General features: G+C 44.9%; 1 protein-coding gene across 2 annotated transcripts in view; it reads left to right on the top strand.

The window, feature by feature from the left end:
* Positions 1 to 23,896, top strand: part of ipo11 (importin 11) — a 333,610-nt gene extending 309,714 nt beyond the window's left edge. For both annotated transcript variants that reach the window (XM_055634916.1, XM_055634917.1), the window contains exon 31: positions 22,890 to 23,896. In XM_055634916.1, the coding sequence (XP_055490891.1) occupies positions 22,890 to 23,054 (165 nt within the window). In that variant the 3' untranslated portion in view covers positions 23,055 to 23,896. The remainder of the gene's footprint in view (positions 1 to 22,889) is intronic.
* Positions 23,897 to 24,380: the final 484 nt, after the last annotated feature.

Here is a 24,380-nt window from a genome sequence, read left to right on the forward strand (position 1 = left end):
AAATCCGTTGCCGAGTCCTTGAGCATTGCCCAGTCTACAGACTCCAAACCGTCCCCCCCCCCGACCAGCTCTGTACTGTCCTCACCTCTGAGGGTGCGCTCTTTAATTGCTGCCTGTAGGCAGGAAGAAGCAGCACCGCATTATGGTCGGATTTACCGAAGTGAGGGCGAGGAATGGAGTGATAGGCATTCTTGATGGTGGTGTAGCAGTGGTCGAGGGTGTTTGGCCCTCTGGTGCAGCAGGAGACATGTTGGTGGAAGTTAGGGAGTGATTTCTTTAGGTTTGCCTCATTGAAGTCCCCAGCAATGGTGGTAAATGTTTCGCGGTAAGACGTGTTTGTTGACCACAGCGTGCAGCTCCTCCAGTGCCAGACGGACGTCTGCCTGGGGTGGGATGTAGACTGCGGTCAGGATGATGGAGGTGAATTCCCTTGGGAGGTAGAAGGGACTGACGGCACTTCACCGCCAGATGTTCCAGGTGTGGTGAGCAGGAGTTGGACAGGATTGCCACGTCTGAGCACCACGCAGAGTTGACCATGAGGCAGACACATTCTGGGATATTGTGTGTAGATTGATGATAAAGGGGAAAAAAATCAATTTTAAAATAAGGCTGTAATGTAACAAAATGTGGAAAAAGTGAAGGAGTCTGAATACATTCTGAATGCACTGTAGCAAGCCTATAATGTGGTACTTTATGAAACAACATTTGAAACTCCTCATACATTATATCAGCTATATTTTCCTCGACGACCTTCTCTGTCACTATATGAGTTAACTCAATACTTTAACGAAAATTGCTTCCCGGAACCTTCGCTGGCTTTCATTTATTAATTTCCAATGGAAAAATGGGTGTGGGGGGAGGAGGAAATCATGACAAAGGAGGAATTCATTAATTCTTACCTTTCCAAGTGTTTTATCTGAATTCTTTCACCATTAACAATGGGAGACTAACGCATCTAATATTTATCCTCCGTTTTCATGATTCCCCCCCCCCCCGACCTTCCAATAATCTTCCACTTCTCACTTTACTAGGAGAGGGGTGGAAGATTTTGATCAGACTTGCAGAAAATCCCACGCTTGTCTCTCAGAGCAATGTAGTTTGCATGTCGTCTGAGCTGGATATTTTTTTTTAATTTTAATGGTGCCAGTCTTTTAAGTAATTCTATTTTATTGCATAATACCATCAAACCTATAGATTTGCATACTAATAGTCATTTTTGCATTATATAATGTTGTTGGGAGAGAATCACTAATTTGGTTTCCTTTCTCTAACTGGAAAGCAATTGATCGGAAAGAGTGGTAGTGATGTCTTGCTCTAGTACCACATCAACATCAACATCAACAAGTGAAGTGCTTGGGATGTGGTATGACTATTGCCTTGATATAAACTAATCAATGAGGACAAATTGTTGCCAAAAATTTACAATGAATATGCAGTAGGTAAATAGAAATGCAAATTAATAAAATGTGTTTTTTATTTTTATTTTATGGGTTCATTTCTTATGTCGGTTTTTGTGGGTTGATTTTGTCCTACGTGTATCAAAATCGTGTCAGTGATACATAATGGTATAAAATAGAAAATGTTGGAAAAACAGGCAAGTCCGTTATCATCTATAGACAAGGAAAACAAGTGGGTTTGTATCAGATGTTCAGCATTTCCAGTATTTTTAGGACAGGTAGAAAGGAGAAAAAGAAAAAGAGGTTATATAATAGATGGCAATCAGAAGGTGTTAAATGATGGTTCTGTCCAAATGGTGAAAGAAGTAAGAAAAACACAATTTATGTGATCTAATGTCCTTTCTTCACTTTACTTGGCTTCTTAAATAATCTGCCATCAACTAAATGTAGCCAAATGCAAAGGATAAAATGTTGCACCAGTCCAGTTGTTTGTGAGAATACATCTGTTTTTCTTATTTCAAATCTTACAGAATAATAGAATAATCACACTAATCTCAGATCAATCTATCGCAGTGGGTTGTTACGTAACTATGATTCCATAAATGAATGTTCTTAAGCACCAAAGAGACTTGAATTATACAAAAGTATGTGGATGCTGTAAACCTGAAATAAATAAAATCTCCTGGTTCACTCAGTTGTTCTGGAATCCAGATCCGGAGCCAAAATAACTTTGATATTAAGAATAATTTTGTTGACCCACTGATTGGTAAATGCTGCAATAATTTTATGAATAATAACTTTTAAATTATATGCCTGGCTTGAAGTATTATTGAAAAGTATTTAGTTTAGTTTAGAAATACAACGTGGAAACAGGCCCTTTGAGTCCGCACCGACCAGCGATCTCCGCACATTAACACTATCCTACACAAATCAGGGACAATTTACACTTATACCAAGCCAATTGGCACATAACTGTACGACTTTGGAGTGTGGGAGAAAACCGAAGTTCTCAGAGAAAACCCACGCGGTCGTGGGGAGAACATACAAACTCCGTGCAGATCGCACCTGCAAGGCAGCAACTCCACCGCTGTGCCACTGTGCTGCCCTATATATTTGTTTTTATATTTGTACAACATTACAGTCCTGAATGAAGACTTCATAATGATTTAGTTTTGTGCAAGCATACTTTTTTTCTGAAGTATTTGGTGCAAAAAGTTATAAAATGTTAAAGGAGAAATCTTAAACAGCTTATAAAGTTACAGTGCAACAATTCCTACTCAACGTGAATAAATAGTGAATGAAACTAAAGATTTCATGAAATGGCGGTAGAGTTGCTGCCTTAGAGCGCTTTCAACGTCAGAGAGGCAGGTTCGATCCTGCCTAGGGGTGCTTGTCTGTACGCAGTATGTACGTTCTCCCCATGACCACGTGGGCTTTCTCCGAGATCTTTGGTTTCTTCCCACACTCCAAAGACGTATAGGTTTCTAGGTTAATTGGCTTGGTATGAATGTAAATTGTCCCCAATGATTAAAATAGTGTTAATATGCGGGTATCGCTGGTCGGTGCGGACTAGGTGGGACGAAAGGTGTGTTTCCACGCTGCTCTAAACTAAACTAAACAATTTCTTGTTTTTCATGTTAATAAAAATATTGCTAGCAGTGAAACAATAGAGTCTAGCTTGAGAATGCATTGAATATTCCATTCATTCATGTCAACCAGTGAACCTCACAAATAATAATGAACAATATTGTATTGGAGATATGAGCTTTTAATATAAGGATGAGACCTACCCTGGAGATAGTGGCTCCTAATGCACAATTATAGCCGAAAACTTAACTGATGCACAAGACTGAGCAAGCTTACTTCTGACTTGCTGCCTTTAAAACCAGATTCATGCTTGGGGTATTGCCATTAGAGTGTTTTATGCATAACAACGTTAGAAGTAGGTCATGCAAAGGTGGTTAGGGAGCATTTCTTGACACAGTCGTGCCATCGTGCAACTATTCTCCTAAAAGCCTATTACTGTTAATTGTGTTGAATATTTGAAAACTGAGATAACGGCTGCTTTTTCAAGGGACCTTGAACCTAAATGCTACTGTAAGTGGCATTTGGAAGTGTCCAGTGAATTTATAATGTGTTTATAATAAGTATGTGCACTAACTAGCTGAAGTAATTCATTGCTTTCCTTGTATTCTTTGTTTAATTGACCTGAATGTTGCAACATTAGCTTATCTCTGAAAAAGCTAATGCACAAATATTTTTCTGCTTCAAAGTGCATTCTATAAAAATGTTAATTAGGTGTGCTCAGATACTTACTCCAATGTCTGTACATTCTAAAAGTAAAATACAGCTACAATTTTTAAAATCCAGTTACAGGGCAGGGGCTTCAGTTCCCGAAGCGGGCATTTATTCTCTATTCAATTGAATTGAATACTTCATTGTCACATGTGATAAGTCACAGTGAAATACTTTGCTTGCATATCCAAGGTATACAAGATACAAGATACAAGATACATTTAATTGTCATTTGGACCCCTTGAGGTCCCCAAACGAAATGCCGTTTCGGCAGCCATACATTACAAACAAATAGACCCAAGACACAACAACACAACATAATTTACATAAACATCCATCACATCATTGTGATGGAAGGCCAAAAACACTTATCTCTCCACTGCACTCTCCCCCCCCCCCCCCCGATGTCAGAGTCAAAGTCAAACCCCCCAGCTGGAGATGGCGGTTGTCCCGCGGCCATTAAAGCCACGCCGGGTGATGCGAGGTCGCACACCGGGTCTTGCTGTTAGAGCCCCCGGCGTGCGCTCGCAGAGTCCCGCGGCCATTCCAAGCCGCGCGGGGCAGTGATGTCAGGCCCCGCTCCAGGAGCTCTTCAACCCCGCAACTCGGGCGGGGGAAGTCGCCGTTGCAGGAGCCCTGAAAAGCGGTCTCCCTCCAGGGAGCCGCGGGCTCCCGGTGCCGCCGTCCACAGACCTGCCGTTGGAGCCTCCGACTCTCCGGTAGCAGCAGCAGCAGCAGCGCTCCTCCACCGCTCCACCCGCTCCGGACTCGGCCAGCCCCGCGACGGCGACAGTGAGTCGTAGCACCAGAGTCCCCGGCTTCTTCCTGTTGGAGGCCGCTCCTCGTTGCGGCCCCAACGACAACGGAAACCCGACGAAAAAAAAGGTCGGGTCTCCAGTGCAGGGAGAGATTTAAAAAGTTTCCCCCCCCTCCCACCCCACCCCCACCCCCCCCCCACACACACACACACCAACAAAAAATAACAAAAAACTACATTAAAACACAGACAGAAAATAATAAACCGCGGACAGACTGCAGAGGCTGCTGCTGACCAGTATGCAAATAGTCCCCCTTTATGAGCACTTACGAAGTTCAACAGTACGCCCTCGCCCAGTCCCCCTTTGTTCTCCCCCCACGCTGGGCCCCCATTGTTCTTTCCCCACCCTCACGGCGGTCCTCCCATGCCAGGTCCTCGTTCGTTCCCCCGGCAGCAGCGTCCTCACTCCACGTGGTCTGTCCTCGTCCATCGGTCGGCACCATCATCGACCGCCGCCGTCGGGTCCTCTCCGGACGCCTCCGTGACGCCAACCAAGGCTCCAGCCGTGGGCTCCGCAGACCCAGAAGCCATTGACCGCTTGCTTTGTCGACTAGCAAGGCTCCGGCCCGCGAGTCCCGGGTTCCGGCCTCAGCTTCTCAACAGCACCTCCGGAGGTGTCTGCCGCAGCGGTCTTGTTGCTTTTAAGAAGATTGTGCTGAGCTTTCTTCTCAAACCCCTGCAAATAACCACATTTCCCACACTCGGGACAGATTACAATTGTACCAAAGCCATGTGACCTACAAACCTGCACGTCTTTGGAGTGTGGGAGGAAACCTGAGAAAATCCATGCAGTCAACAGGGAGAACGTACAAACGCCGTTCAGACAGCACCCATATTCAGGATTGAAACAGGGTCTCTGGCGTTGGAAAGCAGTGACTCAACTGCTGCGCCACTGTGCCACTCTCAGGAGATTCTGTTGGCAGCCCTCAACAGTACACTGTATTTGAGTTGAGAACATATTGAATTTGAAAGCACTAACTTCTTCATCATTACTTTATATATTAACCAAGGATATTTAATAATTTTGTGCTTTTATTAAAAGGCATAGATATTTTATCTTCTTTATTCTTGAGATATTCGAGCATTTTACTTAAGAATAGAATTTGGTGATTGACACAATTCATTAATCTCATGCAGAATTGTGTTGCTCCCAAAAACGTGAAATAATCTACTTTACAATATTTTCTAATCCCAGGCTATTAATTTAGATTTTCAGAAATACTAATCTTCTAAACTGCAATCTCGTTGTTGAATATGCATCATCTATGACTTACATTTTAACATAAAATACCAGAAAATTATAGTCCTAAATCTGTTAATCACAGCAATACATAAAATAAGTATTAATATTCTGTCATTCAAAATAAAGCTGAATTTTATCAAACCTATAAATCATCTTTGCAACCACAATCATACCTTTATATTTTCTTCAAATGTTGTGATTTGCTGTGTGCTACATCCATCTGTGTTCTTCACGGTGAATTCTAAATTCATTTCCATTATTGAGAATATTCATTTCTAAGATTTTCTGTTCTGAGATAAATCACTATCAACCCATACCATTTCGAACTGTTCAACCCATTCCTCAGTTGGTACAGCTCCTTGATATATATTACTTTGTTTAAAAATATATATTTTATTAATGGCATAAATGCTAAACGAAGCCTGGGTGCATATGGGGAATTCAGATCAGTAATCTGATGGCAACCTTACAATCCCTGTCTAAGCCGTGTGAATTAAAGTGTGGATCGGAGAAGGAGGAAATGACAGTGAGCCATTAAAAACAGAAACTGCTTACAATTTGGTCTAATTTAAGAATGCTTCGTTAGATTTCTGGGATGAAGGGATTGTTTTTATCGGGAAATGTAAGCATGTACAGCCTATGCTTGCAGGTGATTCGATGTAAGGTGATCATTGTGGATTTCGAGGGAGATTAAATGCCCCAGTAAGAGTATCTCGCTTTAAATGGCATTGTCACAGCTAAAGGGCCATCTATATAAGTCTGAACAGAAGGTATTTCCTACCTGAATTATTGTAATTATTTGAAGTATTATGAATCTTTAGAATTCGTTACCCCCGGGAGTTTTGGATGCAGAGTCATTAACTATTTAAGCCAGATTTTTTGGTACTGTGGCGGTATCAAGAATTATCTTGAAGTATATTGAGACCAAGATTCAGATCATTTTGGATGGTGGAGCAAACTTGAGCCACCTATCTTTCCTGCTCTTGTTTCTTGTTCTTATTCATTGCAGTGTAGTGGAGCTGTTGTGATAAGTATGGCAGTAGGAAAATGAACAGGGCAATGACTGAGGAAATAAATGTGCAGGGAGCAGGCATTAGCACATGACCTGGTAGGCCTGAATATTGTACTTTGTCAAATTGTTTAATAGAAGTATCAATATAATAGCCGATACTTCATTGTCATTATATAATGTACTTTATGGAAACTGTTATTATTGTCATCAGCATCATAAGAAATCAACAGGCTATTATGTGCCACTAGTTTGGATTCTAGGCCTACATCTTCTTGGCTTCTTCACACAAGGAATATGTTCCCTAACAATGGTGAAATTGTGTTGGATGTTAATTCTGGAGGAGAAGTAGATATTGAGCCCTGGGGAAAAATTCCACTAATGCCTTAAGGGTCTGTAACATTTAGGCTATTTTTTAGGCGACTAGGCTGTCGCCGGAGTGTCGCCCGTATGGTCGTGACCAATCTCCTCAGTCGCCCAAAGAGTCGTATTGTTTTCTAGTGGCCGCTAGATTTTGAAATGTTCAAAACTTTTTGGTGACAGTCGGCGACCGTGGGCTTGTCGTAGCTTGTCTTCTCCTGATATAGGTGCTGTTCTATGTTGTCGCCAAGATGGATTAGGTTGTTGCCGGGATGATATAGGTTGTCGCTAGGTGACATAAGTTGTCGCCGGTGCTGACTTTGGCGAATTCCATTGTCGTTGTCGCCGGCAGTCGCCTATAAATTCACTTAGTGGGACAGGCCCACTGGAAAATTAGAGACTAGTTAAACTGAAAAACTGCTGGATGGGGTCATTGGTTTCTTTATTGTCATGTGTACTAGCTTTTCACTGTACCTCAGTACACGTGATAATAAACTAAACTAAACAAGATACAGTGAAATACATTTTTTACATACAGATCTAGTTCAAGTTCAAGTTTGCGTTTATTGTCACCTAACCAATTAAGGTACAGTGAAATTTGAGTTGATCAGCAAGATTTTTCACATACATAAGTACATTGGCCCCAGTTAGTGCACAGTTTACAGAACACCGAGTCCATATACAAGAGGCCCCATTTTACAGTCCCAGCTGCAGCTGGTCCATCTGTGCGTTTCAGTTATTCACTGACTAAACTCTCAAAGTCATCAAAAGATGCATCAACAGAAAAAACAATAATTTTATTACTTCAGGTTAAAATATTGAATAGCTTGAATCTGTAATTAGAGCTGAGTTCATAATAAATAAACTTAATAATTTAATGGTGACATCTATTGTAAGATTAAACATTAGGGCAGAGTAATGCTTTGAATAATGTCACATTAAAACTAATGCTGTCAACTTTCTCATTTGTTTTAGGAATACAAATATTTCCAAGATAAACACCATTGAAATTTATGAACAAATAGATGTTTCCAGATTTATTTGTATTATTTCAAGTTGAATCATCAAACATTTCTCCAAGGATTGATTTGTGAAGATTCAACTTTGTGATTTGCTGTTATACTTTAAATTGCTTCTAATCTCCTTTGTCTTTTCAAAGATGTTGAAAATATATGCAGTTCTATTTAATGTATGTATTCACTGTCCAGTGTGAAAGTTGATGAATTGAGTTCAATTATCCTTAGATCTGGGGAAGGTTATATTGGATTGGAAAATATCAAATGTAACTCCTTTATTCAAAAAGGGAGAGAGACAACAAGTTGAAAAATGTTAACTTAACATTTGACGGGGAAAATATTAGGTTGCATGAAAGAACATATATCCTCACCACTCTCTGCACGGACTTCCAGTCGGAGGCTTTACAGTCCCCAAACCAGACAGAGATGCAGCTGGTCAGAATACTCTCTATGGTGCCCCTGTAGAAAGTGGTGAGGGCGGGATGGGGGAGGTGAGCTCTTCTCATCCGGCTCAGAAAGTGCAACCGCTGCTGCGCCCTCTTAACTAATGATGCAATGTTTTGTGACCAGGTCAGACTGTTAGTGATCTGCACCCCCAGGAACTTAGTGCTACTGACCAACTCCACATCGCTGTCATTAATGTGAAGTGGTGTGTGACTGTGCTGGTTTTTCCTGAAGTCGACGATGACCTCCTTTGTTTTTTTGACATTCAGGATCAGATTGTTCTTGTTGCACCAGTCCACCAGTTGTTTCACCTCCTCCCTGTAAGCAAGCTCATTGTCGTCCCGGATAAGGCCCACTACTGTTGTGTCATCTGCGTACTTCATGATGTGGTTTGTACTAAACCTGGCACAACAGTTGTGGGTCATCAGGGTAAACAAAGTGGACTCAGGACACATCCCTGAGGGGAGCCAGTGCTCAGAGAGATGATGTTAGAGGTGTTGTTTCCAACCCGCACTGACTGTGGTCTGTCAGTGAGGAAGTCCAGTGGCCAGTTACACATGGGGGTGCTGAGGCCCAATGGACCCAGTTTGCTTATCAGGTGCTGAGGGATGATTGTGTTGAACGCTGAACTAAAGTCCACGAACAGCATTCGCGCATACGGGGATGGGGTAAAAGGAGCAAATGAATAATATTAATATAATATCAAGGGGGTGGTCAGTGTGTGTGTGTGTGTGTGTGGGGAGGATGGTGTGTGTGTGACACCTTTGGCCCAACATGCTCACACCAGCCAACATGTCCCAGTTACACTAGTCCCACCTGCCTGCGCTGCTCCATATCCCTCCAAACCTATCCTGTCCATGTACCTGCTTTCTTTTTCTTGCGTTTGCGGCAGCATATTGATTAGTAGGATGTTACAATCCCTACCGTTCTTCACCACAACTGACACCCGGTATTCTTGGGGGCGACCACTAGGTGATTTTGCTACCAATCAGACAGATCTTCAGTTGTGTACCTCAACGTCACCGGGTGTTTCGGCCTTTTATCACAAGACACCCTCAGTCGAGGCATTCCCACCGCAGGGTGATCAGACCTGGGTGTGTGTCTTATGGTTAGCCTCTAGATGGTCACGTCGCAGCCCAGACAGCATCTTTCCTCTTCAGCCACAGCCAGTGACTGCTCCATTCTGCTTTTTTCCTTCCATCTTCCTCTCTACCGCTGACTGTGGCTGGTTGGGCTCTGGACTCGTGTCCGTTGGTGGGACTGTACTTGGTTGAGCTTCACCTGGGGTGCTGATACCCTGTGGACTGTGGTGGTTATCCTGCCACTGGGCTTCACCCGACAGATTTGACCTACCTCTTAGAAAGTAATGGTCAAGGTGAGACCCCTCACCAAGCTCTCCCAGGCACTTTTCCCTGCCCGGGTGGATCTTGAGACCCTTCTCTGATGTTATCTTTTCCCAGCCACAGAAGCAGCTTCGTAGCCTATGTCCTGCCGGGGCTGCTGCTCTGTCAATTGCTGTGCTAGTTCTCTTATTCATTGTCGATTCCTTCCTTAGCATTATAAGGATGGTTTTATAATTTTATATGTTTCTATAAGATCTCCCCTCATCCTTCTAAACACCCGTGAATACAAGCCTAGTCTTTTCAATCTTTCCTCATATGACAGTCCCGCCATCCCAGGGATCAATCTCGTGAACCTACGCTACGCCACTCAATCACAAGGATGTCCTTCCTCAAATTAGGAGACCAAAACTGTACACAATACTCCAGATGTGGTCTCACCAGAGCCCTATGCAACTGCAGAAGAACTTCTTTACTCCAATACTGAAATCCTCTTGTTATGAAGGCCAACATTCCATTAGCTTTCTTCACTGCCTGCTGTACCTGTAAGCAAACTTTCAGTGACCGGTGTACAAGGACGCCCAGGTCTCGCTGCACCTTCCCCCTTGCCTAACCTAATTGTAAAATGACTTACTGCACACACAAGTCTTTTACTGTAACTATTTATTTAGGTAACTGTTTATCACTGTACTGTAGCTGTCCGTGGTCATCACTGGAGCTAGAGAGCGAGCTAGAGGTGGGGACACTACAATTATACTGGAGACAATGGGGAGTGGTTAGTAATACGGGAGGTCACTATGGTTAAAGGAACATGCACTGATCTACATCCTTCCTCTTGGAAACAAATGCGTGGCAGGTACTATACAGAGTGACCACGGCTCATACGCTACGAACACCAACCGCACCGGCAACAGTACAATACTATGCGAGTTCCCCGTAGCGGACAGGCGGCCTGACCAGCCGGCCAAAGCGGGTGCGTAAGCCGCCCTCCTCCTCATCGTCGGGAACAGAAGGGACGGCAGCCGGGGGATGGGCAGGGGAGGCGGGCGGAGGAGAATGCGGGGCTGCGGGTGGAGAAACAGGCTTGGCAGGGGAGGGAGGTTTTGCGGGCGATGCTGGCTTGACAGGCGAGGCAGGGGAACGGGCGGACAGTTGTGAGGGGAGGGTGCGTGGCATGCGAGGCGTAGACGGGGCCTGAGGGGCCACGGGAGGTCTGGAAGAGATGGGGGGGTGAGAAGGATCCGCGGGAGGCGGAGCGGGCTCATTCACAAGGAGTAAGTGCTGGCGGGAGCGACGGTAGATAGCCCCCTCGTAGTCGACGAAGTAGGAGCGCGGAGAACCGGCGTCGCCGACTACGACGGCCAGGCGGTAGTGGCCAGTGGGGGATTGCATCCGGACAACCTGCCCCGGGAGCAGACGTGGGAGTAGCCGGGCAGATTTGTCGAAGGAGCGCTTCTGGGTGTCCTGTTTTTTGGCAATGCGCTCAGTGACAGTGGCAGGATTTTGTACTGAGGGCTTGAGGGACTGCTGGGAGACCGGCAGGGGAGGTCTGGTGGTGCGAGACATAAGGCGCTGGGCAGGGGAACCGAGCGCAGGGTCGCGGGAAATGTTGCGGAGGTTGAGCAGGGCAAGGTGGAAATCGGCACGGAACAGGCGGCAGTGTTCCAGCAGCTCCTTGGCGCTACGTACGGCCCGCTCAGCAAGTCCGTTGCTTTGAGGAAACTCGGGGCTGCTGGTGATGTGGTGAAAGTTCCAACGGGCAGCAAAGGTCTTGAACTCGTCGCTGGAGAATTGGCTGCCGTTGTCGGACCGGAGGGTCACCGGGGAGCCGAAGGTGGAGAAGTGGCGGCGAAGTTTCCCGATGACGGCGGCAGAGGTGATGGAGGTCAGCTGGTCGACCTCGAACCAGCTGGAATAGGAATCCACGAGGACCAGGAAGTGCTTTCCGCGCCACTCAAAGAGGTCGGTGGCAACGGCCATCCATGGGAGCTCTGGAGCCGGCGGCTGCAGGAGAGGCTGGCGCTGCTGATGGGGGTGCAGGGTGTTGCAGGCAGCGCAGGCGGAGACCCTGTCACGGATGTCCTGAGCCATGCCAGGCCAGTAGAATTGGCTTTGGGCATGGGATAGAGTAGCTTCCACCCCAGGGTGGCCGCTGTGAGCAGTCTGGAAATAATGATCCCGGAGTGCGGCATGCACCACGACTTTGTGACCCTTTACCACCACGCCGGCGTGCAGCACCAGTTCGTCGCGAACGAGGAAATATGGTGCAGCGCCAGCAGGCAGTTCGGAGCGACGGTCAGGCCAACCACGGCGGATAACGTCCGCAAGTTGTTGCAGGGCAGGATCATCAGCAGTGTGCTGGACCAGGGACTGCATTTGCTGTGAAGGAACAATGTTGACGTTTAGTACCAGAAGGTCGGAGGTTTCGTACGGGTGGCGGACAACGGAAGGCAGCGGAGCACGAGAAAGAGTGTCAGCTACAAACATGTCTTTGCCCTTACGGTAGTCGATCTGGAACGTGAAACGTTGGAGCTGCAGCATCATGCGCTGCAACCGGGAAGAAGCAACATGGATAGGTTTATTCAGGATTGTCACCAACGGCTGGTGGTCAGTCTCGATGGTGAAAGAGTTGCCGAGGATGTAGTCTTTAAACTTGGAGCAAGCGAAGACCACGGCAAGCAGCTCTTTTTCAATCTGGGCATAGCGCTGCTCGGCAGGGGTCATGGTGCGAGAAGCGTAGGAGACAGGCAGCTGAAGGCCGTCGTAAAGCTGCAGACAAGCGGCACCGAGACCAAACTTGGAGGCATCGCAAGTGAGGATAATGGGTCGGTGCAGGTCGAAAAATTTCAAAGTCGGGGTAGCGGCAAGCTTCAACTTCAGAGTCACGAAAGCCGACTGGTGGTGCGGGAGCCAGACCCACGCGGAGTCCTTTTTGATTAGTTCCCGCAGGGGGGCACTCAGTTCACTGAGGTCGGGTATGAACTTACCCAGGTAATTGACCATGCCCAGGAAGCGCTGCAGGCCAGGGACGTCGGTAGGAGCGGGCATGTCAGTGACCGCTGACGTTTTCTGGGGGTCGGGCTTGAGACCCCCTGCCGTGAAGACATGGCCAACGTAAGTGACTTCTGGGACCCGGAATCGGCATTTCTTCGGGTTCAGCTTGAGGTTTATCACCCGCGCCCTGTCCAGGACTTTGCGGAGGTTCAGGTCGTGCTCAGCGACGTCCCTCCCGTACACCAGAATGTCATCCACGATGATGGCGCACGGTAAGCCGGCAAACAGTTGCTCCATGGTGCGTTGGAAAACCTCGCTGGCAGAGTTGATTCCAAACGGCATGCGGAGGAAACGGAACCGGCCGAAGGGAGTGCTGAAGGTGGTGAGGAATGAGGAGCGTTCGTCCAGAGGGATTTGCCAGAAGGAACTCTTGGCGTCTAGGACTGAAAAGACAGTAGCAGGGCCGACCTGTGCAGCAACGTCCTCTACCGTCCGCATGGGGTAGTGGGGGCGCTTGATGGCAAGGTTGAGGTCCTTGGGGTTAATGCAGATCCGGATCTCGCTTTTGTCCTTCTTGGCTGCGACGACCATGGTGGAGACCCACCTGGTGGGAGCGCTCACCTCCTTGAGGATGCCCATGGTCACCATATCGCGCAGAGTAGACTCCACGCGGCCCTTCATGGCAAAGGAGACGCGGTGTGCCGGCCGAATCACCGGGTCGACGCTCGGGTCGACAACAATTTTATAGTCGCAGGGCAGCTTGCCCAGAACGTCATCAAAGCGGTCGGGGTATTCGGTAAGTGGGTCCATGGGAGCCTGCACTAGGTGAATGCTGTGGTGGAATGAGACTAGCCCCAAGTCCTGACACGCACGGGCGCCCAGCAGGGTGACGTTGTCAGAGTCCAGAAGGTGGAAAGTGAGGGGCCGAGAGGTCTCTAGAACTGTGCAGATAAGAGTTGCCTTACCCACGGGAACCAGGACGCCCCCCCCGTAGGCATGGAGGCAGGTGTCGCCAGGAAGAACTTTCTCACCAGATCTGATCTGTTTGAAAAGGCTTATTGACATAACATTGGCGAAAGCGCCAGTATCGACCTTGGCTGAAAAGGAATGGCCGTTCACAGTAACATGCACAGAGGGATCCGTAATCAGAGCAGGTGTACCCAAGAGTGAAAAAATAGTTGGATCTTCACGAGAGGGGAGTGCATCAGAGTCTTGGAGCTCCTCCAGCTCGTACTGAGGAAGCAGAGCGCTATCAGGGAGTGCAATGTTGTTTAGTTCGGCGAGGTTGTTTAGACTCCTTCTTGGAGCAGGGACTGGCTTCCCACGGGAACGGCAGGCGGCAGAAAAGTGGCCGAGTTTGCCACAGGAAAGACAGGTCTTGCCCTGTGCTGGGCAAATGTTTGAGGGATGAGCCGTAAAAAAACAGTTAGGGCAGCGTCGCGGGACAGTGGAGGTGGCGGCCTTCATGGGGAGAGCCGCGGGGTTGCGTCGCGTAGCCAGGCGACCGGCTTGACCGGTGAAGTTAATGTCCTGGGGAGCCTGTCTGGACACGGAACCAACGGCTTCGGACATGCGTGCAGCATACATAGCATCCCGCAGTGTCAGATCGGGTTTCACTAAGAGCAGTCTATCGTTGCGGAGACCATTGACCAGGACGTCCCTAATTAATTTGTCAGGGGTGATTGTGTCAAGGCGGCAGCGCTGAGCCAGGTGATGCAAGGCGGCAATGTAAGTGCCGACAGCCTCGCCTGGCAGCTGCTGCCTCTGGAAGAATTTGAAGCGTTCGATGATGTTGTTGGTGGGTATATCACAGAGGGCAGCGAACTTATTAAGGAGACATACCGGGTCGTTGCGGTCCTCTCCGGCGGCGAAATGGAACGATGCATACTGATCCATAGCTGCAGGTCCCGCGAGGTTAAGCAATAGGTGAGCCTGTACAGCAGGAGTGGCATCAGGATGGGCGATAGCAATGTAATGCTCGTAATCGCGCTGGAACACGGTCCAGCGATGGACAATTTCCGTGTCGAACACCAACGTGTCTGGTCAACGACAGTGGTGGGACATGATAAAAGGAACGGAGGGAAGGACTGGGAGAAAGAAATAATAAAATAAAAACCGATGAACAGGAGACGCAAGTCTACCGCTGTGACACCATGTAAAATGACTTACTGCACACACAAGTCTTTTACTGTAACTATTTATTTAGGTAACTGTTTATCACTATGCTGTAGCTGTCCGTGGTCATCACTGGAGCTAGAGAGCGAGCTAGAGGTGGGGACACTACAATTATACTGGAGACAATGGGGAGTGGTTAGTAATACGGGAGGTCACTATGGTTAAAGGAACATGCACTGATCTACACTAATCCCATTGAGATAATAATCTACCCCCTTGTTTTTGCCGCCAAAGTGGATAACCTCACATTTATCTATATTATACTGCATCTGCCACGCATCTGCCCACTCACTCAACCTGTCCAGGTCTCCCTGCAACCTCCTAACATCCTCTTCACAGTTCACACTGCCACCCAGTCATCCGCAAACTTGCTAGTTTGCTCCTAATTCCCGCTTCCAAATCATTAATATATATGGTAACCAACACCGAGCCTTACGGCACTCCACTCGTCACTGCCTGCCATTCTGAAAAGGACCCGTTCACTCCTACTCTTTGCTTCCGGTCTGCCAACCAATTTTCTATCCATGTCAACACCCTATCCCCAATACCATGTGTTCTAATTTTAGTCACCAGTCTCCCGTGCGGGACCTTATCAAAGGCTTTCTGAAAGTCTAGATACACTACATCCACTGCCACCCCTTCATCCATTTTTCATACTTGTCACATCCTCAAAAAATTCCAGAAGATTAGTCAAGCATGATTTCCCTTTCATAAATCCATATTGACTTGGACTAATCCTTTTACAGGTATCCAAATGCCCCATTATTACCTCTTTAATAATTGACTCCAGCATCTTTACCACCACCAAAGTCAGGCTAACTGGTCTGTAATTCCCCGTTTTCTCCCTCGCTCCTTTCTTGAAAAGTGGGATAACATTAGCTATCCTCCAATCCACAGGAACTGATCCTGAATCTATTGAACATTGGAAAATGATCACCAATGCGTCCACTATTTCTAGAGCCACCTCCCTGAGGACCCTGGGATGCAGACTATCAGGCCCAGGGGATTTATCATCCTTCAGTCCCATTAACCTACCCAATACTATTTCTCGCCTAATGAAAATTTCTTTCAGTTCCTCTACCCCCTTAGATCATCTGTCCTCCAGTACATCTGGGAGATTGTTTGTGTTTTCCTTAGTGAAGACAGATCCGAAGTACATATTCAACTCTTCTGCCATTTCCTTGTTGCCCATAATAATTTCACCCGTGTCTACCTTCAAGAGACCCTCATTTGACTTTGCTACTCTTTTTCCCTTAACATATCTAAAGAAGCTTTTACTCTCCTTCTTTATATTCCTGGCCAGCTTCCCTTCGTACTTCATCATTTCAGCTGTATTGTCCATTTTGTTTCCTTCTGTTGTCCTATGAAAGTTTCCCAATCCTCTGGCTTCCGGGTACTCTTTGCTGTGTTATACATCTTTTCTTTTAGTTTTATTCTATCCCTAACTTCTCTTGTCAACCACGGTTGCCTCCTACTCCCATTCTTACTATTGAGGGGGTGCAGTGTAGGTTCACAATGTTAATTCCCAGGATGGCTGGACTGTCATATATTGAAAGAATGGAGTGACTGGGCTTGTATACACTGGAATTTAGAAGGATGAAAGGATGAGAGGTAATCTTATTGAAACATGATTATTAAGACATGTCCCCGATGTTGGGGGAGTGCAGAACCAGGGGCCACAGTTTAAGAATAAGGGGTAGGCCATTTGGAACGGAGATGAGGAAAAAAACGTTTTCACCCAGGGAGTTGTGGAATTCTCTGCCTCAGAAGGCAGTGGAGGCTGATTCTCCAGATGCCTTCAAGAGAGAGTTAGATAGAGCTCTTAAAGATAGCGGAGTCAAGCGAGATGGGGAGAAGGCAGGAACGGGGTACTGATTGGGGATGATAGCCGTGATCACAGTGAATGACGGTCCTGGCTCGAAGGGCCGAATGGCCTATTCCTGCTCCTATTGTTTATTGATTCTGGAAAAAAAAATCCTCCTCGTCCTCACTTTAATTATGCGAACCTTTATTTTGAAACTAGGTATTGATTCCCTACAGCCTTGTGGCCAATTCGCTGTTAAGCCTCCACTGAATCTTTTCTGTTTCAATAAGGTCGTCTCTCATTTTTCAAATCCCTGTTGTGTCTTATTCTTTCCTTGTGCGCCAGCACTTTCATTCAAGTATCTTTCACCCGTTCTTAAACAAGGAGACCAAAACTACAATGTAGATTGGAATTGAGGGGGTGCTTTGAGTGGGAAGGGATGAACGAACCAAGGAGTTGTGTAGGGAGTTGTCTCTGCTGACATAGGGTTGAGAAGATGTGACTGATGGTGGGATCGTATAGAAGATGGCGGAAATGTTGGCAAATTATGTGGTGAATGCGGGATTGCTGGGGTAAAATCTAATGACCAGGGGAACTAAATCCTTGTTCGGTCTGGGGGAACGGGGAGTGAGAGCAGAATGACTGGACACAGATGAGACATGAATGTGGGATCCATTTGCTGCAACAATGGGGGAGCAACATTTACTAAAGAAAGAGAAGATCTAGGATGTCCTCGAGTGGAAAGCCTCATCTCAGGGACAGATGGGGTAGATAGGAAGTAATTGAGAGTAAGTGATGGTGTCTTTGCAAGAGGCAAGGTGGAAGGAGATGTAGTCCACCACAATCAGTCTGAAGAAGGGTCCTGACCCATAACGTTACCTATTTGTGTTCTCCAGAGATGCTGCCGTACTCGCTGAGTTACTCCAGCAATTTGTGTCTCTTTTTTTGTGAACCAGCATCTGCAGTTCCTTGTTTCTCTCTGCCTGGGAAGTCAATGGGTTTATAGTCAAAGTGGAGATGAGAAAGTGGAGATTGCTCTGCCAAAGAGCAATCAAACCAAGACCTCAACAGTGGAACAGGCGGAGGATGATGGCTGACCACAGTGGAGTGTCACTATGGCTGGGAAGGCGGATGAAGGTTGCAGCAGATAAAGGTCTCCGGTTGTCTTGGACTCCATGCCACTGATCCTGACCCAGATCTGTCAAGGACCATGTGGTGGCCGTCTGTGCACCAGTCTCCCCACATTAAACAAAGTCACGCCCTGGAGACACCCATGGTTTGCCATGACCGAAGGGGGCCTAAGAAGGAGATGAGGAGCATTTGAAGTGAAATGTAGGCTGTTGCTCTTGCAGTTCATGCATTTCACAATGCAGTAACACTGCTAAGGCCCCTTGTCAGCTCTCATAATCCAAGGCTTTGAAGTATTCATTTGATTTTAGCAGCTCCATGCTAATTCCAATGAATACAAGTATTTCATCTTCTCACCCTGTGACGTGTGGCCAGAGCCTCCTTGCTTGCTTTAACAGGCTTGCTTTAATACTGTATTTGTTGTAATTGTCAACCACAGAGGAGGCGCTGGTGTGTTAATTAAAACAAATACTAATTTTATTTATTTTATATTATCTCCCTCCAATGATAATTAAATGGTCATTATCAGACTCCATAAATATGCACGGTAATTTTCAATGCCAGAGAAATTCACCATCTCCAATTAGGATTTAACTACCTTAAAAGATAAGTGGACCTGAAATGAATTAACAACTTTCATCAGTAAGTGGTGGGTTTATGGAGCGAGCTGCCAAAGGAGGTAGTTGAGGTAAGTACTATAACAACATTTAAATGGCAGTACATGGATAGTTTAGAGGGATATGGGCTGGGATTAGTGTAGATGGGACATCTTGGTCATCTTGAGTAAGTTGGGCCAAAGGACCTGTTTCCGTGCTGTATGACGGAATTTTTATCAATCACGCAAACAGGGCAACTTCATGAGGGAATGTGATGGAGGAGAAAAATCCAAGAATACATGGAAAAATGACCAGCCTTGCATCCCATAAACCAATTCTAATAGTGAACTGGTTGGGAGAAAGACTGAAGGAAAAAGAGATGATTGGTCCTGCATAAATCTCTTGAGTCTTCGCAAGGAAAAGCTACATGCAGCAGGAAAGGTGGATGGGATGTAGAGTGAATGTAATAATGCAGCTAGGAAGACTAATCATAACTTTGAAAACAAAGTTGATTGGGCTAATTAAAATCAAACTTCGACGTTGATTGGGTAAATGGGCCCAGTGTAGGGGATTCAAGAACCAGAGGACATAGATTTAAGGTGAGGGGAACATTTAATAGGAACCTAGGGGCAACTTTTTTTACACAAAGGATGGTAGGTATGGGGAAAGAGCTGCCGCAGGTGGGAGTTGAGGCAGGTACTATCAAAATATTTAAGAAATATTTGGACAGGTACATGGATAGGATAAGCTTTGAGAGATATGAGCCAAATGCAGACAGGTGGGACTAGTGTAGATGGGACATATTTGGCAGCATGGGCAAGGTGGGTTGAAGTGCCTGTTTGAACGCTGTATGACTCTATGACCATGCTGAAACACTGCAAACTATAAACTGCACTGCATCTCCCCCTGTGCCCTACTTACTATACTTCAGTTTGATCTGATTGTATTTATGTACAGTATTATCTGATCTGATTGGATAGTATGAAGTCTGAAGAAGGGTTTTGACCCGAAACATTGCCTATTTCCTTCGCTCCATAGATGCTGCCTCACCTGCTGAGTTTCTCCAGCATTTTTGTCTACCCTGGAAATACCTTTGATTTTCCACCATCTGAAGTTCCTTCTTAAACATTCAGGATTTCCAGTCTTTTCTTAGCCGTCACAATCTGCACCCTGTCCCAGCCTTCTCATGCGGCTTGTTATGTCATAAGTCAAAATGTTTGGGTTGTTGGCGAATGTTAATAGAAATGTGCTTATAAAGATTGTGTGTTGTTTTCTGATGCACTAAATTTCTAGTTCAAATTTAGGGATATATATAGGATCCTGGTGTTTTACAGAATTAAAATAGGACCTTTGGCCCAACATATCCAGGTTGCTTTTGCCATTCAAGGCCAATCCCATTGGTCCTGTATCCCTTTGATATCTTCCTTTCCAAGTGCCTGTCCGAATGCCATTTAAACGTTGAAATTATTTCCGCTTCCACCACCTCCTCAGGCAGTTCACTGTGTGGAAAAAGTTGCTTTTAAATCACGAGGGGAATAGATAGGGTGAAAGCGCTCAGTCTTTTTCCGAGAGGAGGGGAATCAAGAACGAGAGGGCATAGGTTAAAGGAGAGAGGGAGAAGATTTAGTAGGAATCTGAGGGGCAACGTTTTCACACAGAAAATGGTGGCTTTATGGCACAAGCTGCCAGAGGAGGTAGTTGAGGCAGATACTGTAACAACATTTAAAATAAATTTTGATGTGAAATACGGGACAAACGCAGACAAATGGGATTAGCTTAGATAGGGCACCAGGGTCAGCAAGGACGAATTGGGCCAAAAGGCCTGTTTTCACTCTGTATGATGCTATGACTCAATTTCCTTAGTTTATGCATCATTCCTGAACTGGGATAGTCAGGATGCCTGCTGCATCAGTTAATCTTGACCAGTTGAGGCATTCCCAGAACACAATGACATTTGAGCACTAGAAAAGGTTATCACTGAAGGAATCATATACGGTTTGCTCCCTGAGATTTCATTATGTTTCTCCTGCTTACAGATAGTTTCAATAGTGTGGTTGTTTACAGCTAGATATATTAGGCTCCACGTTGATGGCCCTTGAGTCACAGGAAGAGCAGGGAAGGGTTTTTTGCAAAGTTCCCATTAGTGTCAGTGTCTTGGAGTTCATATTTACTACCACTGTGTGACTCAAGATTACTTTTATCAGAAGATTGACTGGAACCTTAATTTCACACTCCATTAACATTGTTACATAATCAAAGCTAGAGACAGCCAATTATACGTACTGTTTTGTTTTCTCTCCTAAATCTTAATTCCACTTTCTAATTGAAACTAAAGGTCGTTAAAAGTTAATATGTAGAAGAATATCACAAAGGATGCATTTTCATTAATATTCTATTTGTTTAGTAAAGCTCCTCATTTTTTAAAATTAAATAATGAACACTAGGCACAAACAAATACCTGCAAAATGTGTATTTAACATGACAAACTTACACTTACTGATAATATAAAAATTAATTGGTGATAGTTATTGATATAATTTATGACAGAATAAGTTATGCTCCAGATAGCACTCAGATAGCACTCGTCCATGACTTTAGTCCATTAAGATGTATGATCGTTGTGGTGAGTACTCAGAGCATGTTTGGGATTAAAAGAGATAGTTTCATTATCTTTACAAAGATGTGGCTACAATCTGGCAGATAGAGTCGTAGAATCATACAGTGTGAAAACAGGCCCTTCAGCCCGACTTGCCCATGCCGATCATAGTGCCCCATCTACACTAGTTCCACCTGCCTGTGTTGTCCCATATCCCTCTAAACCTTTCCTTTACACGTACCTGTTCGAATGTTTTTGAAATGTTGTTATAGTACCTGTCTCAACCATCTTCTTGCAGCTCGTTCCATTAACCCACCGCCCCCTGTGTAAAAAAGTTGCCCCTCAGGTTCCCATTTAATCTTTCTCCTCTCACCTTAAACCTCTGTCCTCTGGTTCTTGATTCCTACACCGAGGTGAGAGGGGTTTGATTAGCAGAAGAGTAGAATATGTGCCAAAGGCTAGCGGTGAAAAGGAGACCAAAGGATGTCAGATAATAACCCTGTCTCACAGTGCGAGTTTATTCCAAGAACTCTCCCGAGTTTAAAAAAAAAATCAAACTCGTGGTAAGCACGGAGAATGAACGTAGCAGGTACGGCGGAGCTCTGGGACGTCTCTTAGCGCTAATGACAAGTACTCGGGAAGACTCGAAGGTAAGCACGGGAAGACTCGTGAAGATTTTTCAACATGATGAAAAATGTCCGCGAGAGCCCCAAATACCCACGAGTGGCCATTACCATAAATCTCCAAGTTCGAATCAGGGCAAACTCGGGAGAGCTCTTGGAATGAACTCGTACCGTGGGACAAGGGTTTAAGGAAAGAATAGGAAGAGTAAAATGTAAAGCTGGTGGGAGAGATATGGGTGGAAGGGGACTGGAGTGAGGGGTAAGGGGGGGGATAAAAGAGAAATCGGTGACTGGAATATAAGAGGGGGGGGAAAGGAGGACGTTGGCTGAAAGATGGTGTAAGAAATGTGTGCACACTGGGATGGGGATGGATCATGGGAATGAGAGGGTGGGTATGGCAGTATTGCTTGAAATTGGAGAAACCAATGTCCATATTGTTGGGTTGTATGCTACCCAAGCAGATGTGCTTACTTGATCAGCGCACCAGTTTGAAGGAACCACAAGCCTTTTATTCTTACATCGTAGCTGAACTCGACTTTATTTGCTGTGTGCTCTGTGGTACATTTAATAAAAGTAAACGAGAAACACCTGAAATGGGCTGCTTTCAATTGGTCTCCTTAGACTGAGAAAATTGTCGATGGCAGCATGATTAAAAAGCAGCATGGATGTTGAAATTATAGATGTTTACATTGATTTTCTGCCACCATCTAAAAAGTGGTGTCAGATTTCAGGTGAAATTTTAAGGATAACGGGAACAAAAAAATCTGGGACATCTTTTGACCTCCCAGTATTGTGTAGGTGGTACATTTTAAAAATAAGAGGTTTTTCATATTACTTTTGGCAACGATACCTTCTGATCGCAATATACAATCTTGAGATTTTTCCTATAAATACAAATGCTCTGCCAGTTAAAATTACTTTGAGTGTTGCAAGCAAGCAGAAAACAGCATTATTAATGAAACTGAAAAGAACTCGATCTACCAGCAAACTCTAAAGTGCTAACAAGGAAAACTATGTTGCTGTTATTTATTGTTTTCTTCTAACTCCTGCAGCTTGCACTGAAAGACCCAGTACACAGTGTGTCACTGCAGCAGTTTGTCTTCGAGAAACTGAAAGCACAGCAAGAATTACTTGGAGAGCAAGGCTTCCAGAATCTGATGGAGTCTGTGGACACTGACATTGTCAGACAGCTGCAAGGATTTTTACAGAAGTTGTGAAAACTGATTCCTCGTATTAAAGAAGAAATGAAACACATGCAAAAATATATTCTTACAGCAAACATCACCAAAGCTGATCAACATCATCGTCATTACATTGTGACCACCTCTCATGCATAATCTGATGCAATATCCAGATGGAGAAATAAAGCAAAACATTATTTTGAACCGTGCTAAGAAGAAACAATGTTAAATAAGAAAAACATGCCTGGGATTAAAGAGCTCTTTGTAGCTTCAGTATTGTTCATTATATTTGAAGACCAGAGTAAGTGTAGCTTTACTTCGGTTTGTATGATTTTAAAATTGCAGAAAATCGACAGTGTGACAATAGAACACAGTTGGTGGATAGCTCGTATACAGTAATGGAATGGAAATCGAACTTCTGGGGAGAAAATATTTGTTCTGCATTTTAGCTACAACTTCAAAATAAGCAGGATGGTTTCATAAATTATGTTTATGGAAACGACGCACATTTAATTCACACTTTCAAGCTCTAAAATTAACTATGTTAAATTCTACCTAGGTCAGAAAAAATGTTAATAAAAAGCCTTACTGTATTTTATCACCCTTACATCAACTGCACAGCCTATTTTTGAGCATTTTCTGTTTTGTTTTTAATGTTTAAAATAATCATTTGGTATTTTATGAACCCAGGAATTCCCTTTGAATGTAATGTTCAATGGCTTCTGTGAATATGGTTTAAATCCACAGTGTTCCTGCAGGTTACATGTGAATGAAGCAACATGGAACTTGAGCTTTCACCATCATTCATTTTTTCTGGCTAATTACAAATCCCTACAAGAAAAATTATCAGTGAAACAATAAAGTATTTGTTTAGCAAATATCATTTTTTCGTGGAGCTTTGACTATGTGAATTGACTTCAATTTAAACTTGATAGTCATCATACCCTTTCAACCATTTAGTCTAGCATGTGATTCTGCTGCTGCTATTTGACCTTATGCATCAAAGTTGATGATTAATATTTAATGGCAGTGAAAGGTGAAAATATCTCTGCGCAAGAACCAATTATTGAAACATCATAAGTGAGATCACATTTAATGCTCCGACATATTGTATTTCCCCAGTGTGACAGAGCATCGGAATTTTGTGATAGGAGTCCATCTCTTGAGCATGTAGTATAGCTTCTTCCAAGATCTGAAAAACGACACATTTTTTTTTACAAGTTTTAGTTTTTAGAAATACAGCCCTTTGGTCCACTGAGTCCACACAGACCAGCAATCATCTGTACACTGGTTCATCAAGTTTGTTTTATTGTCATATATCCCGAAACGGAACAATGAAATTCTTACTTGCAGCAGTACAAC

The sequence above is a fragment of the Leucoraja erinacea genome, chromosome 1 (genome assembly GCF_028641065.1).
Source record: "Leucoraja erinacea ecotype New England chromosome 1, Leri_hhj_1, whole genome shotgun sequence".
Lineage (NCBI taxonomy): Eukaryota > Metazoa > Chordata > Chondrichthyes > Rajiformes > Rajidae > Leucoraja > Leucoraja erinaceus.